This window comes from Mesitornis unicolor, unplaced genomic scaffold (genome assembly GCF_000695765.1).
Source record: "Mesitornis unicolor isolate BGI_N332 unplaced genomic scaffold, ASM69576v1 scaffold8235, whole genome shotgun sequence".
NCBI lineage: Eukaryota > Metazoa > Chordata > Aves > Mesitornithiformes > Mesitornithidae > Mesitornis > Mesitornis unicolor.
This window is the reverse complement of record NW_010187500.1, coordinates 90,693-108,151: the sequence shown is the minus strand read 5'-3', so window position 1 is coordinate 108,151 and position 17,459 is coordinate 90,693. Positions and strand designations below refer to the sequence as shown.

Below are 17,459 nucleotides of genomic sequence, written 5' to 3'. Positions count from 1 at the left end.
GAAAGAGTACAGTATGTGATCTTACCTGAATTCATTAGCAGCTTCAGGAAATACTCCAGAGCTATGGAATTTTACACAAAGTAATCTCAACCCAAAATGGTCATGACAGATTTAAGGGTTAGGTCACTGAAGATGTGACCTTGACTCAGAGTGCAGAGGCACAAACCAGGAAGATAAGGTGGGAGCAGAGAAGCTCAAGACAAAGGTGATTGGAAGACATTAGTAAGGAAGAAGGGACAGGGTGACAAAACCAGGGTGACAGAGAGAAAGCAAAGTGTAGCCTTGCCAGGAAAGGGCAGACATGTTAGAATGGTAGAAAGGTTTGGGTTAGAAGGGACCTTAAAGATCATCTAGTCCATGTTGTCTGATTGATTGTGATTTCCCCTTTGAGGCATGTCAGGTGGTGATAAGCTAATGCGCACAGGTTCTTGTGAGGGGTAAAAAGGCCCCTCATCAGTACATTTTGCTTTTCTGTAGTTCTGTGATGAAATTGTTTGATATCACTTGTGAAAGAGAAGTATTCATAGCAAGACAGAGCAGGTGAGTCATGGCAAACAGCAGAGATTGCAGTGGGATGATCTTTACAGGAGTAAGGGGAAAGAATCAAGAAAAAGAAACCTGCCATCAGTATGTGCTTCTGAGGTCAAGCTTTTAGCTAAGTTTGACAAATACTTTCACTGCCATTTGATATAAATTATTGCAACCATAGACAACTGTAGCCTTAGTTTATAATTGCAGGTGCAACAATAAAGATGTTTTGTTGTAGCATAGAAATAGAAAGTAGTATTTTCACATCTCTGACAGTAATTGAATTGGAGACATATCATTACTAGTTTATGAACTATGTCTTTGTTAGACCAGCAGTGTAAAAGAGAATGGGTTTACTTGTCATTTTTAACAAGAAGCAAATATTTCCTGTTGTCTTAAGAAAAACAACAGTACACTCTGTATGAGCAAAGGTTGATAAATTATTTTCAATAAACAGCTGTCAGCAGAATTTTGGAAATATGAATTATGGTTATGTCAGTTGTGACTGGCAGAATATACACATAGCTGTTCTGTGGAAAAGCTATCGTTAAAAAAATAAATAAAAATTGGTGAAAAATAAATAATGAGAAATGTAATTAATATTAATGTTATGGAACCTTTACCACAGTGGAAGGAATCAGCCAGCACCCAGTGTGGCAGTGGAAACATGTCCTGTGCTGTAATTAAATCTCTTGTATCTTCAAATTATTAATGAAATGTATGCTTCACTCACCACTGCTATAATGAAACAATACTAAAAATAGCAAGGGGAGACACCATTTCAGATAATTCATTACAATCTACAACTGTAGTTCCTATTTCAACATGTAAGCAACTGTTAAAGTGTTACATTCTTACGAATTTGATAAAATATGCATGGCCACATTTTAATCTAAGAGTAACTTTAACGCTATTTAGACTACACTAGTTAGTAGCGTTGTTATGACTGAAAGTTAAAATGTGACAATAAAAAGGCAAGTCCTTTACCATTTACGTGAAAAAGTGGCCATAATTTCCATTTATGATCACAGATCTGTCAAAATTAACACCTTCCTGAAAGATATAATATGAAAGCCTGTCTTTGTTAAGAGAATTGAATTCCCCATGTCCAGTCACATTTTCTTTAGAAGTTCCCATAACCATGGCCACTGCTGCAATTTCTATTAGAACATTTTGTTTCAGCTGGATGGTAAAGATTTCTTATTAACATGTGTTATGGCTGCATGATGGAAACATTCCAGTCAAGTTGAGAATGGTCTGACCCTTCCAATGCAGAAACAGGTGTCGAGAATTGACTTCAGCTGGAGCAAACTGTCTCATCACGTGGGGTTAGTGCTGCTTTTTGAACACGTTTTTAGGATTTATACTTGTAATTGCATCTAATGTTTATTTGAAACCACATTTCATGTTTATGAAATGGTGCTGTATGATATGTGCTTCAAAAAACTGTTGTCAAAAAAAAGACACTCATGGAGATTTGAGGTTGTTTCATCCAGTTTTGTTTACCCTGGACTATTATTTCCACAAGCATTCTTGCACGTGTTGTTTTACAGTCAGTATCCAGGTTCCTAATCACAGGTAAATTTTTGGAAATAAGAAGAGTGTCATTAGAAGATAATCAAGAAAGTGAAACTATAGATTTTACTCAATCACCGTAAGCAAGCATGGTTGCAAAGGGTGACAGTTAGTTGTGATTAATGTTATTGCTATAGTGGTGGCATCCAGTGGCCCAGATTGGTTGGAGGTTGTGGGAATCATGCAGCTACAGAAATTTTAAGGGGAGCTTGGTGTGTGGAAGATCTACCTCTTCAGTGGATACTTTTGTTGTTGGTGGCTGAAGGCTGTACCTCCATGTACTACAGCCTTAAGAGGTTGTATGAAGGAGCTGTCAGGCCTCAGGTAAGCCCTTCTGTTGTGCTCATTTCTAGATGAGGAATCTGACAGTGGATGGGCATTTTGGAACATGGTCTCAGTGGAAACCTTGCACCCACACCGACGGTGCCAGTGTTGGCTCCTGCCTCTGCAGGACACGTGTGTGTGACAGTCCTGCTCCCCAGTGCGGAGGTTGGCTGTGTGAAGGACCAACCATGGAGATTGCCAACTGTTCCAGGTACACAAAACAATTTCTAGTCCTATCGTTTATAAAAGTTTTAAACTTAATCAGAATAGAACCTACCCTTTGAAAGCTCATCTGCAATCCACTGGTCCTGTTTTGTGCATAAAACAGCTCATAGCATTTGCCACAGCAAATGAGACATTAGAAAGTATCTCTCAGGTTTTGTGGGAGAGAGAATCAACCAGATGGCAAATAGTGATTTCAAATGCTGTGTAACAAAGTAACATTATCCTCAGCTAATTTCAACAAAACCTCAGAGATAAAATATTCAATGTTTGGTTGTATCCAAAGTATGATACTTCTCAGTTCTGTAAGTCATAAAGCTTTTTTTCTGGAAGTCAGATCTGTTTACTTTTTTGGAGGTCTCACATCACCATTGTATTCCCCCATTCTGCCCTGGGAAAAATGTTTTCATTGTATCTTCTGGTTGCATCATGACATCTAGATCTATTGTCAGTCTCTGTGCCACTCTAGACATTCTTTGGTCTTCCTCAGGCGTGTAACTGCTCTCAGAAAAAACAGTGAGAGATCATTTCAGAGGCTCAGAACACCGCATATTCTGAACTCCATCAGGAGTTCATGTTTAAAACATTATACATAGTATAATTGCAAGATGAAACTTACATACTAGTGCATTCTGATTATTTTCAGTGATTCTTTCTGCTTTTTGTCTCTGCTTATTTTGGTTTTTTTAAAACATCTGAAGCACATCATGATAGTGAATAAAACTGATTTTCCTTCTGCACAAAATAACTGAGCTCTGTAAGTGGAAATAGTCAATTTTAGGGAAATTATTAAAAACATAACAATATAGTATATAACATCAGATCAGGAGAATGGCAGGAAAGATATGCATGCTCTGAGCTACTGAACAATCGAACAGTTATTGGCTGTCAGGTTTAGAAGGGAACTTGGAACATGATTGATTCACGTACTGCAATTGGCAGCATGACACTTCTATTTTAACATCTTACTTCTGTTAACACCGCTATATAGTAATTGATTCCCAGAATTCATGGATATCCAGATATTTTGTTAATTTTACCACTTGGTTCAGACACTGCATTGACAGAGATCTTATGTTTTTGTCTGTGTTACCAGTAATACCTGATTTTTTTTTTCAAAAGCTCTTTTTCTGTGTTATCAACTCTTATGTCCCTTATAATAACAAGACATCAAGATAAGTGAAATTTGAATTGGTAACATTTGTGGTAAATTACTTGAATAATCTTATGTAATTTTTATTACTAGATTTATTTAGTTTTCTTTATTAAAAAAAGTTATTTCAAAATCAAGTAAGGCACTATGTTAACTTTTGCTTTTATGATGAAATCTCAGGAACTCATTAGTTTATTATTATTGATTTCTGTTTGTCTTCTACCAATACAGAAATTGCAAGCTAGCCATCAAAAGGTTTTGGAAACTGCTAAGGTGCATAATTTTTTGTTTAGGACAGGGTATGAAATTTCTTTTGAGATGTTTGGTCTAGAATATTTTTTCCTAGGGTTTACTGGGGAGGGACAGGAGTGTCCTTTCCAGAAGTTCACAAATGCAAGGTTCAGCATGTGAATTCTGTTAACTTTTTTGTAACATTACAAATAAAGTATTGGTGACTTGTCAGAGGATCCTGTTGGAATTATGAACTAATGCATTTTGACACTTACTTATTATATTTTTTCTTTTAATCACTTTCAGAAGATCAAAACATGACTTTTTAATCTCCCAGAAAAAAAAGACCCAAAAATAATAATAGGAGCAATATGCAATTATGTTTTCTTGAGAACTTTGATACAAGAGGGGTCTGGAGAACAAGCCTTATGAGGAGCGGCTGAGGGAACTGGGGTTGTTTAGCCTGGAGAAGAGAAGACTGAGGGGAGACCTCATCACCACCTACAACTACCTAAAGGGAGGTTGTAGAGAGGTGGGTGCTGGTCTTTTCTCCCAGGTGATGGAGGACAGAACAAGGGGAAACGGCACCAAGCTGTGCCAAGGGAGGTTCAGGTTAGAGATAAGGAGGAAGTTCTTTACTGAGAGGGTTGTCAGAGGCTGGAACAGGCTGCCCAGGGAGGTGGTGGAGTCACCATCCCTGGATGTATTTAAAGAGTGGGTAGACGAGGTACTTAGCAATATGGTTTAGGGGGTAGACAGGTGATGATCTCGGAGGTCTTTTCCAACCGAGCGATTCTGTGATTCTGTGAAGAGTTTGCAGATGAAGTTTACCCAGAGTAAAGTGTCTGAAAGCAACTAAACAGCTTCATTTCTTTATACTTCTTGTGTAATGAAGTCATTTTAGCAGTTGCTGATAACAAAGCATGGAATATGGAAGGATCAGAGCACCTTAATTTTAGTTCAGTATTCTTTAAGAAATGGAACACACTGCAGTATTGATGACTTCTACAGAAATATGAATGGGCCAGATTCTGCTGTCAGTCACACCTAATCAGCCATTCGCTATGTATAACAGATGACAGAGCCTGAGCTTTTTATTCTACCAGAAATGGAGGCTGGACACCATGGACTTCTTGGTCACCTTGTAGTACCACTTGTGGAATAGGCTTTCAAGTTCGTCAGCGTTCCTGCAGCAATCCAACCCCTCGACATGGAGGACGTGTCTGTGTGGGACAGAATCGTGAGGAGAGGTGAGCTATCCTTTTTAATTTCTTCTGCTCAGCTCTATTCCGCAGGGCATTTTCTCCTTTACCTGCCTTGTTTTTCCCTTCCCTTTCCTTTCACTCTCTCTTTAACTCCACTGCTGCACAGTAGCAGTATTCCCATTAGCGAGGCTGTGGGTCTGCAGTGGTTCTTTCATCTTTCACTTAGCTGCATCCCTCCTGAGCCAGCTGAGAGCTCCTGGTAGTGCCAGAGAATTGTGCTGAAGCAATGTGCTGCTGTCCCTTGAGACCCTGAAAATTGATTCTCCTTGAAAATTGATTGCAGTGTGTTTGAATTGTCACTCACCCAGCCTGAAGACCTGGAATTCAGAGCAAAATATAGTAAGGTCACAGCATTATGTTACTGATGCTGTGAGTTCATTTTTTTTCTGTCTTAAATGAATTAAGCAATTATATAACATGAAAGGAAGTTTCAAGGGCTTTGCTTTATATTCAATAAATATAATTCACCTTGAACTCAAATATCTTTTAGTAAGGTTTCAGGGTTGGGTTTTTTTTTCAATTTTTTATGTATCTATTAACCCCTGAGCAGTTAAGTCAACTCAGATTTTTATTTCACCATCTACTGCTTTGGCACTGGTATTTTGTCACTAGCCCAGAACGTAAAGTTCAGGTCTCTGATTCCATTTTGCATGCACTCTAATGCCTCTAGACTGTAATTTATGTGTTAGGAATTTTAGCAGGAATTAAATTCTTCTTTTAATCGAACTCGAATATATTCAGATAAACTGCAACTTTTAGATGTATTATGTTGTTTTCCAAGGCATGCCAAAAAGCTAGGTAGCAGAAGACTGATGTTGGTGTAGGAATTTGGAGTAACTTAGTCATCCATTCCAAGAGATGTATGTCGATCTGTTTCCTCTCAATATGCACTTGCAGCTCACTTCAGTGTTTCTGTATGGGTGATTTAGCATCCTATATGGCTGTTGGATGAAAGCAAGATTCATTAACCTTTAGAATGATTTTCAATGAGGAATTTAATTAAACATAAACTCTGGCATTTCTTCAGATGAAGAGATTCCACACACATTTATGTAATAACAGATCATTAGGGACCTGGTCTTTCTAACTCTAAATGTAAAAGATCAGCATCACAGAACATGTGAACACTTTTTGCTGTTTCAGAGCCATGAGTATTCACCATTTCGTTACAGAGGAGAGCATTTTGTATTTTGTAAATGGCTTTCTGAAAATAGGTTGCCCAACCAAAATGCCATCACCATCAAATCTGTATCTGCTCCTACATAGATCTGTCTCAGCATGAATAACAGTTATTGATTTTCTTGAACTGAGAGGCCAGTTCAGGGCAGGACACAATATGACTGAATATAGAAGAAAAGGAATGTAGAAGAAAAGAGTTTAATTTGGATAGACCTTCTGGTGATGGACTATGAATTTTAGTAGTCATTGTTCACCTAAGTTTAGCATGGAATAAAAATCCAATAAGGAGTTTCAGAGAAATACAGAAAACTGTGAGAAATACTTCCGTAATTATGGAATAAAATGTTGAGTATTAAGACAATGGCTGCACTAAAAAAGCGGTTACAAAATAGAATGTGATACTCACAATGGGTTGAAATAATAGCAGCCTAGAAGGACTGAATTTTGGTATGTAACAGTTCTGTAGGAACAGCAGGCTTATATTGCTTTGTTTTTGTAGCTTGCAGGTTACTTGTTCTTTCACTCTTCATCCAGTTCAGCAGCAATCTGGGATGTCCGTCTCTGTGAGTTTACTGCAGGATGCCTTTTTCTCTCACAGTTCCTCTTGTTATTTGTTATCTCCTTGGAACACCCTTCACTCTCACCAGCCCTGCACCTTCCTCTCACTCTCTAGCTTGCTCACAGCTGACCTTCCTGCATTTACCTTTATTTTGTTTAAGTTATCCATGATATGTGCTGATACTTTTAATTTTGTTTTCTAAAAGTATTTGTAAAATTTATTTCCAGAAGGTGTGGTATATTAGGAAGTTTTGTCATATCATTTGTAAAGCAGCTAGAGAAATAAGGCATCAGTTATTTGCTAGGATTCTTGTCAGTGTCAGGCCAAGTTCTTAGATAAATCTTTTCAGAGCTGTAAAAAGCAGAGAGTCCTGGGAAACCCACCAGCCAGGGCCCATCCCACCACCCCCAGCAGGGGAGCAGGGCAAGCCTGGGGACTGTGTATCATAGATGATATCACAGCGATGAGGTAGGACTGAGGTCCAGCTGAGATGCCAAGCCACAGGCCAGGGTTAGGATCAGATTCAGTGGTCACTGGGCAGGTCTATAGCAACAGGGCCAAGGCAAGAAGCCAGTCCACATGTTGAGGTCTAGACCAAGGGGTTCCATGTTGGGCCAGGGATGAGGTCCAGCACTTCTCCAACAGCACAGCTCAGGCAGGGGTTGAAGGTCCCTGGCAGAGCTTCAATAATGCTTCTAGGCCCATAGGTGTGGGTAGATGTCCCAGGTGAGGCTGATTGGGGTCATTAGGGCTTTATGAAATTCCTCAGGGTTCTGACAGCTTGTAGAGAGCTTCAAGCGGTGAGGGCAGTGGAGTACCAGTATTTACAGTAGTCTTAATCCACTACTCCACTCCAGAACTGCTGGAGTTACATCTGCACCAAATGGAAACAGTACATTTGAGAACTGAGCCCAGTACATTTAGGCAGGCTAAGCAAATATTCCACAAGCAGTAACTCCTAAGAAACGTTTACCTTGGGTTTATATCCAGAGTACCAATAAGCAGCTTCTCAGATTTTTTTCATTGAAATTAATCAATGCTTATAAATAGCCTACCATTTTACTTTCTTAATGACCCAGTTCACATGTAAAATGAATGTATATGTAGTCTTACTAAAAATTAGAATTAGTTGTTTTACACATTGTGTGCATTTCTCTTTTTAAAAGTGCATATTCATGTCACCTTCATGTGTTCAGGGGCCTAAATACAGGATTCAGCTTCCACAGCCAACATTGTGCCAAACTATGAAACAGCTTTTCAACAAACAGTGATTTCAGTAGAAGTCCAGTGCGTAACTTCATAGAAAGCAAACACAGAAAGGGCAGCATATAGCTTAGGTAAATTCATCCCCAGATGTGAATGTATATTCAGTTTGAGAGTATTTGTTCATGCATTAAGAGCTTGATGTTTGTATAGGCTATGTTTGTTTTTCTTCATGAAAGCCATGATCCTGTCACGGCTAATGTATCGGGCAGCTCTGTGCTTGCTGCTTATTCCCTTGAAATCAATGGCAATATTTACCAATTCAAAGTGTTGCAGATAGGTTAAGCTGTTGCATGCTCTGCTGCTAAAGGGGTCTAGGAGGGGGCTGGAAAATAGTTGAGAGAGAGCAGCAAAGACTCATATTACAAAGCCAATTCCCCTTGTAGATATAGGTCAAAAGTGCATCTGATGTGCCTTTAGACAGAATATGGAGTGGGAGTAAAAATAGTATTTTAACAAAATTTGCTAATCGGATAAAATAATTTTGTAGTTCAAGACTCTAGATGGAAGACATCCTGATAAATTCCTTAGGGGCTTAAAAATTTCCATTTTTTCCTGTATGAAAGATATTCACTGAAGCTTCTGGAAAACTCTCTAGGGTTTAGTTTATAGAATCTATAATATCCTGTCTTAACTTTTGCAAAGTGATAATTTTTGTCGTTTCCCTTCTGTGGAAGATGCTGTGGGTATGGGCTCAGTAAGTCCACTGGTCTCCCTGCTATCTGCAGAAATGAGGGACATTAGAATGAGAATCCCTTGCTTTTAGTGAATGTAGCTATCTTTGATTACATAGGAAAAAACAAGAAAGCAAAACAGCACGGCAAATCAGAAGCAGAAAAATAAATTGGCTGAAATGAGGAGTAGACGTTTGAAAGCTCTGGAAATGTTTAAGTTTATAAGAAGATTAGAAGCAGTACGTATTGTCACCTTTTTTTTTTGTACACATCCTCAGCAGGTATTCAGAGCATTTTGGGCTTGTTTCCATGAGAAGGAGGGCCTGCTGAGAGTCAAGTGCCTACTCTGTGCAGCACTGCTTGTTTCCAAGCAATGTGAACAAGCCTGGTCCCCTTCAGCAGAGCAGTTCAAATACCACAAGGCTTTGGGCTTGCTCAAGCTCCCATAGCTGTCCTGTCTGCCAAGACGTGTGTGCTCCCATCCTCCTTGCTTTTTCTGCTACCTCCTTTTCTCCCACAGAAGCCCCTGGGAGCACATGCCCTGGCCCCTGCCCCTTTCTACAGTCTCCTGGGTGGGGATTTCTGTTGATTCAGCAATCTTCATCCAGTAAGGCATGTGTGTGCATCATGTGTCTGCCTTCAATTAAAGTACTCCAGCATTCCCATCAACCTCAGTATAGTCTGTGCTTCCAGTTAGTCACCAGCTGGTAATCACGAGTACCCACCATGTAATGGTATATTGCTATAGGAATGGGCTGACAGTGATAAAGTTTAGTTTGTTTTTCTTAAACACATGCTGTATAATATAGTTCAAAATTAAGAACTATGTGTTGAAATTAAATAGCATATCTCTGTGGAATAAAAAAGATGCATTGGTGGCTGTCATCCAGTTAGCCTGTGGTACTCAGTGCTGCATGGCAACACTGAAATAAATTGATGTTTTACTAAAGGGTGAGATCTTCATAGGAACAAGAATAATAATTCCAGTTGAACTGGAATTGCCTGGAGTAAAAATTTAAAAATTTCTGTAGGAACCAGTGATTGTGGACACAAACAGACAGAGAATATTCTCCCTTCCCCCAGTATGGCAATTCCTTTATTTAGGGCATTTGAACTTGGATTCCTGCAAGGGGAAACAGGAAGGGTCACTGTACAAAACCCACATTTCTCTAGGCTGTTCTTCCTTCTGACCTCATTGCAGTTAAATTAGGGGAGAGGGCAGTGGTTTCACAGATTCAAGTTTCTTGTATTGCGTGCTTTGTTGAATTACTGTAAAATGTTAGCCCTGTGGGTCCTGAGAACAAAATTAAGAGGGAACGAAAGAGCAAAAGGGAAAAAGGGTTACTGAGTGACTTGAAATGCAGCCAAGAAAAGATATAATGAAACTTGGCTCCAAGCCCTGTGCTGTAGTACAGCTCTCAAAGATCAATTGCAGGGATGTCTCTAGCTGTGAAAACATACCTGGTGTTTTCAGAGGCTGGCTGGCTGAAATAAGAATAAGATTCTACTTGTATTCTGTGTTGTGGGTTTTTCTCGCTTTTACTGAAAAAAAAAAAAAAAGAAAATCGGCCAGTCACTTCTGTTGATTTTTAAAACTTTTTTCCTAAATTGCAGAGACATTTTAAGGGTTTTTTTGAGTTTCAACATGTGGTTTCAACTGCATTTTAAATAGTGAAGTTTAACAGAATTTGCCAGCCTTTGAAGTGCTTACTGAGTCAGTTGTTAGGTTTCTTTTCTGTCTTGCACTTAAGTGAGTGAACAGATGACAGGGCACATTGACACTAAAAGAGATACTGTATCGTGTCATGAATCTCATCTAAGTGAGATTTGTCACACCTAACTTCAGGTGCTCATGAATGTGAGTCCTTATGTGTGAGTCAGGTGACTGAACTTCCGCTACGATCTGTAGAAATCTAGTCAATACAGGCTGTGGAGAGCACATTCATTTTTATCCTCCTACTGTACATTTCTTAATTTGATCAAATTAATTGCTCTTGTCTCCATAACTTGTGTTGATAAAATTTCCATTGAGTTAATGGGAGCTCACATGTCTATCTCCCACGCAGCCTTTATAGTCAGTGGAGAGAAGGCAGTATGTTAAGGGCTGTATTTGCATGACCTACATTAGACATTCCCTTTAGGGTGATGTAAACCATGCTGTTTAAAATGGTTGTTTCTTTCCATGAACTGTTACTCCAGTGTGGACGACTATTTCATTTATAGACAGCTACATTGTACATGCCAATATTTTAAGGTGAGATGGGTCCCACTCTTAATTTTACTTTTTGCATGGCTGAATATTGATAATTGTCAACTTCATGGTAGACTTGTTTTATCCTGTGTGTGTGTCTCAAACTAACTTAGTGCATCTCCATTAAGAACAAATTAAATTATACAAAATACGTACTAATTGGACTAAAATAGTGCTGTTACATCTATGTTTCGTTGGGTACACATTCTCAACAAATTATCATGGAGATAAGCTATCATGGACATTCACAGAAATGATTGCATGTGACAAGGAATGTGTGCAGCTGTTTGAGTTTTGGGGGAAGACTATCCAGGCACAGAACATTCCTCTGCATTTTTACTGATAGCATAATGCGAACTGTGAATTGCAAGTATTGAACATGCAGGAGGAAAAAAGGTAGTTTATGTAGAAGCTACTATTGAAAAACATTTACCCAAATCATACACTGAATAATCCTGACATTGCAGATTCATAAATATTGAGGGTTTGGTTGGGTGTTTTTCTGCAGTTTATTAGTAAACAGCAGATGAGGTCAATACAAGCTGTTAGTAGTTTCCTAAATATACAGAAACACAAAACTAAATTTCACTCCCCTACTTACCTCACTGTCAACCTTTTAAATTTTAATGGAGTTGCTCAGACCCAGGGAAAAATTCTGTATCATAGGTAGCAGCATATGTGATAAACCTACTGTTGTATATAACATACACAAACATTTTTTTTTCCCCACAACATTCTGAATGTGCACATTCCTTAGTAATAAAAAATCAGAGCTTGAGGATCTTGAGACTTTCTGTAAAAAAAATGTGGTTATGGTAATTCTTGTTGAAAATTGCAACAGTTTATACTCATTTCTCTTTTTGTGGAAAATGAGCTACTGAAGTCAATTTTCGTTGCAGGAGAGTGCAAAGTGATGGAAACTTGTTACAAGGGCAAGAAGACAGTGGATGTTGGATGACAGGTGTAAAAAATGAGGAAATATTGTAACATTGATTTGTTTTGTTCAGGACAGTCAGTATTTGGAACAAGAGTCACCCAGCCACATCCGTAAATATTAAAGCACTCCTTATGGGTCATCTGTTTTCTGAATATCTGTCATAACTTTTTCTGAAATAACAGCACGGTCTTTTTAAAAGCCCCAGTCACACTTGCTGGTGACCCAAATCCTTTGGACCTGTATAGAGACTCCTTACTAAGCAGCATAACTCTATGGCTAAAGTTATTGGATGGCATGCTCAAAAAATAAGGAATCTTAGCTTTTTATGAAAAATGAAAAAACTCACTAGAAGTTAGGAACTTCCTACATATCTGAATGTCTTGTTACAATAATGACAGCTCAGTAGTAAAATATTTCTGCTTTCCTCAAGATCCTAATAGGCCTCTGAATTAGTTTGCAACCCACTGGGAAATCCTTCAAAATTTATAATAGCTAAAACACCCTTTAAAAGATAAAGTGACAACATTAGGAGAACAGTACAGATCTTTATGCCTAGAATCAATGTTTAGCTTTTATTTTACCCATAAAATTGGAGACACTGTGGAAAGCAAAAAAGCAAGTTTAGCTCTCTAAAGAGATGAGAGATGGATCCTAATCAGTGCTTTGCTGGAGACTGATAAAAGACTGACTGCATAAATGATTGTCTTCCGTTTGGTTGACTCACTTCTTCTCCAGATGTATAGCCACAACTGTTTTTAATAAAGCAGCGGTCTACCTTCCTTATGTGCTTATGGTACAATAGCATGGCTGTATCACATGGTTTGTATAAGGGCACTGAATAAAGCAAACAAATGCTTCACCCACGCAGTTACAGTCTGAAAAATAAACCTCAAATGTTTAAACACTCTGTGCAGTGTTACAACAGTTAGTTCAGTGCTTTATGAATAGAGAAGGGCCCTTTGTATAATATGATTCCCTGTTCAGATATCTATCTGGATAATGCGTATGAGGGACTTCTGGGGAGGAGGTGTCTTGTTACTAAACAGATTCTTTCCCTCCTTGTTTGCCTCTTCTCACAGGTACTGCAATGAGCATTTGTTGTGCCCCCCTCATGTGTTTTGGACAGGCTGGGGTCCATGGGAACGCTGCACTGCACAGTGTGGAGGAGGGATCCAGGCACGGCGTAGGACTTGTGAAAATGGTCCTGACTGTCCTGGCTGCAGTGTGGTAAGCAATTCTCAGCTTTCCCTTCAGCAAATATCTATGGCAATTTGCCACAGATGTCCTTATGTGTGGGGACACCTGTGTGTGTCTGTATGTTCTATCCCTAATCTGAGTCACCAGAGTGTGTTTATCACTGCATTGCCTGTGTGTGCTGAAATTCACACAGTTTATCTGTCTGAAATACATGTAATTCAGCTTTTTCAGAATATCATCTAGACTATGAGCTTCTTGAGGCAAGGTTGTCTGCATCTGTGTCCTTGGTGGGTTTGCGGTGTTTTTTATTTTTATCATGAGATTACATAGGAATTCTTGCTATGAGCCCAGGACTCCAGTGTATCAGGTCCTGTACAGCCCAGAAAAAGATAAGTTTAAAATCTAAATACATAAGAAGCCAATAAGTGAATACATGGAATCACCAGGAACTGCTGAAGTAAGCTTGAATAGCTATAGTGTTCTGGGCACAGCAGCAGCCTAGCAGCTGTCAGACTTTGAAGGTACAGTGGGATGATCTTGAATGAATGGAAGTGCTTTATGGTTACCCAGTTTATGAAGAGAAACATATAGGGGCTTTTTCTTATATCTGAACAAATATAGGTGATATTTTTCATGTGATGGGAACATCAAAATGTGACATTGCTTTCTTGAAGGTGAATGAGGTGATGCATAGTAGTATATGGGTGCAGCAGAGAAATGTAGCAGAGACATGTAGAGAGCAGGATGACACTGGGAAGATAACCTCGGTGTGAGTATTCCTGAATGGTTAACACTGTCAAAGCCAGAGGAAATAATATTGTTTCAGGACAATGAGAAGCTGAAGCAAATTCTTAGCAAGTGTAGGTGAATATCAGAAGATGAACCTTGGAGTGATGCTTCAGGACAATTTGAATTGTAGCGGTGAATTGTCACTGAAGGAGTCACTATGTAGAAAGCATAATCTGGGTGAAAATTCGAAGTGGCCATAACTGCAGAAGACAGATTCTGCTGGTGAATGACAGATGGTGGTGTTAATCTCCCCAGTGACCAAGAATGAGCAAATAAAATGAAAAATAAGAGTTCAGCTTTAGCCATGTTGCGCTTAATGACCAGACCTTATGTTGAACACTAAGAACCATGTACTTAATTTTATTCCAGAATATTAAAGAGGTAGAAGAAAAATACATTCTTTGTCACATATTAAACCAATTTTTACATGCCTTCACTTCAGAGGGTAAGCTTAATTCTTAAGTTTGTCATCATCTGTGGTCCATTTGTTAGACTGGCAGTAATTCAATACTGAAGAAAGGATCATTTTTTACCTTTTTCTAATTTTAAGTTTTTGTGCATTTTCCTAGGATTTATTATCTTTTTAACATTTATCCTGGTGGTGGAATTGCATTTTCAGTAGATTGAAAACATACAACAGGCTTTTTCTTGTCTTTCAGTTGAACTTTAAAAAGTAACCTAATAATTTAGAATTATTCCAAGTTTTACAAAATATTTGCCTCCCTCTGATGGTACACACACAAAAAAGCAGGCCTGTAGTCTAGATCTATTGTTAAACTTTCCTGACTAGCATAGAAAAGAGCAGAACTGAAGGCTCTCTGTCTCATTCATCCCTCTTTATTCCATACTAATGTTTATGAAAGAAAGCAGTGGTTATTTTGCATAGTATCTTCCAAAATGAAGATCTAAAATGGAAAATATGTAGCTCTAATATTCTCGGGAAGCTTCATGAGGCAAGTAGGAAAACCTTTAGTGTAAAAATTTCTTATTTATAACTATTTTGAGATTAATGTTAGTGGGTTTTGTAATTTATTACCGATCTTAGCACATTGTCTCTGCTGTGTCACAGATGTTACTAGTTCAGCTATTGAAGCGTTTTTGGTTTTTTTTTATTAATTAGAAAATTATCGCTGGTTTCAAGAAAGCACTTAGCTTTGGAGTACATAGTTGTCTTGGTAATATTTAGTCACCAATGGAAACCAACCTAAGATAGAAATTCTCTATAAACTGTTAAGTGAATTTGAACCTGGAAGTTACCTGTCTTGAGTCAAAAGTTTTGCAGCCATCATTGAACTTTGTCAATAGTGTACCTGAAGAAAAAAGTACTTGATTTCTTCTAAGAGTTTGTTTCATTAATGTAGGAAAGAGCAATCTGGAGTATTTTTCTGCTTTCTTGTAACTGCTGAATGGATCAAATATTTATATTCGTAAAATCCCAATGAGTGAGGAGCAAGAATATCAAAACTTGTTTACTTATCAGAGGTTCTTCTCCTTCAACCAAGTTTTTGTTTTTACTGTTGTAAGTGTATATCCTTCAAAACAATTATGATTATGGATTTTTACCATAGTGAATAAAGGAGAAATTATTATGCTTTATTACTACTAATTTCCCATCGTTACTGGTTAAACTTAGATGATAAAAGATATTTACTGAATTTAATTTGTTTTTAAAATCTTTTGTTCTGAGTATCTCAGAGCACTTGGAAAGCCAAATAATCATGGGAAAACTTGCAATGAAAGCGGTAGCAATCTACCCTCTTTACTGGATATCAGATGAGGAGTAAAAGATGTTCTGAGTCAAACTTCCACTGTGAATCAAAAGCATAACTGACAATAGAGTCAAGGATATAAAATGCCCAGTTCTCTGTTTCAACCATTGAAAGATAGCTTTAGTCTAAAAGGACACTCTCCAGGTTTCTTACTTACCTCCAGTGAGGACGATGTCTGGGAAGCTTTCACAATGTTTGAATGGCAGGAGTTGCCCCAGGTCTTCTGCAGCTGCATAGTTCAGAGTCCCTAAAGTCATGACTTGTGTTCATAAAAAGTGGGAAAGAAAAATGGGTAGAGAACTGGAGAGCATGTAATTTATGAAGATAATAACTATGTTAGGCTTCACTTGATCTTGAAATGAAAATAAATTTTTGACGCATCAGAGGTGTAGGGTGGACTAAATGCTGTCTTGGGACCCCTTTCAACTGTGCCGATTCTTTGTTTTTAGAACCATTTTTCAATGGGAAGTCAGGGGAGAAAAACAACAACTGTTTTTATAAGGCTTAAGAAAGGAAGTCTTACAGCTTGTTTGCCAGAAGTATCAGGGGACCAGATTTTATGTCATAGGAGAACCTACTTCTTCTGTTTTCCAGTCTGAGACCAGGCTGTGAGGCTGCAGTATAGCCAATCCTAATCTATTTAGCTGTTCTCATTTTGCAGCTTTAATCATATTCATGGCTGCTGTCTGTGTCAACCTAATAATTTATACCACACAATTTTTACTGAGTATTTTTCCTTCCTTTTAGTTTGGTTGTATTTCTCTTAGTCTGCAGTATCACAGCAGATGGATACTGCCTGTGTTCTGCTTTTTGCTTGTTTCTCATCAGTTTCTTCCTTGGCTTTACCTGTCTAAAAGCAGAAATCAACTGAGAGACTTGAATATTTTTTATCAGGACCCACTAGAGAGTTCTCTGCAATTATTGCAAACTTAGCATCTTATAAAATAATAATGATAATAATAATAATAAATCTTTTGAGCCATATAAATAATCCAAAGAGATAAAAACATGATGATATTTTAAAGGCGCGTGTCTTGCTGAAGTGCACTCAATACATGAAAATGGATGACTGGAGATTTAGAACTGAAAGCATTTATACTTAATATAGAAAACCATAAATCGTTATGATATAGGAGAATTAGACCACAGAGACTCCAAAGGTCAAAAAAGATGAAGCTTGAAATGAAAATCTGGAGCCATAAGGACCTGTCAAGGTCTTTATGTTAATCAAAGTTACTAAAGAATGCTTGAAATTGTCTAATAAGAGACGGGACCATCACAGCCAAATTTAAGAGCAGCTAAAATCTGGTAGTAGAAATCTTAAGTGAATCACAAAGCAGGTATTACTTTCATGTATTCAGGTGATACATACGCTAGAGAAGCAACTGTGGAATTCTATGGACTGTTCTAATATGACTCAGAGGACAAATATCTTCAGATTTTACAGTGTACTCAGATAAGTTGTACATTTTCTTCAGAAAATGCTTCTTTTCCCCTGAGAAGCATATACTCAGTTGAATTTGCCTCAGGCCAGTAATAAAAA

General features: G+C 38.1%; 1 protein-coding gene across 1 annotated transcript in view; it reads left to right on the top strand.

The window, feature by feature from the left end:
- Window positions 1-17,459, top strand: part of SEMA5A (sema domain, seven thrombospondin repeats (type 1 and type 1-like), transmembrane domain (TM) and short cytoplasmic domain, (semaphorin) 5A) — a 149,461-nt gene that overhangs the window by 69,740 nt on the left and 62,262 nt on the right. The window contains exons 11-13 of the mRNA XM_010185467.1: window positions 2,457-2,638; window positions 5,140-5,283; window positions 13,241-13,388. Coding sequence (XP_010183769.1) covers window positions 2,457-2,638; window positions 5,140-5,283; window positions 13,241-13,388 — 474 coding nt within the window. The remainder of the gene's footprint in view (window positions 1-2,456; window positions 2,639-5,139; window positions 5,284-13,240; window positions 13,389-17,459) is intronic.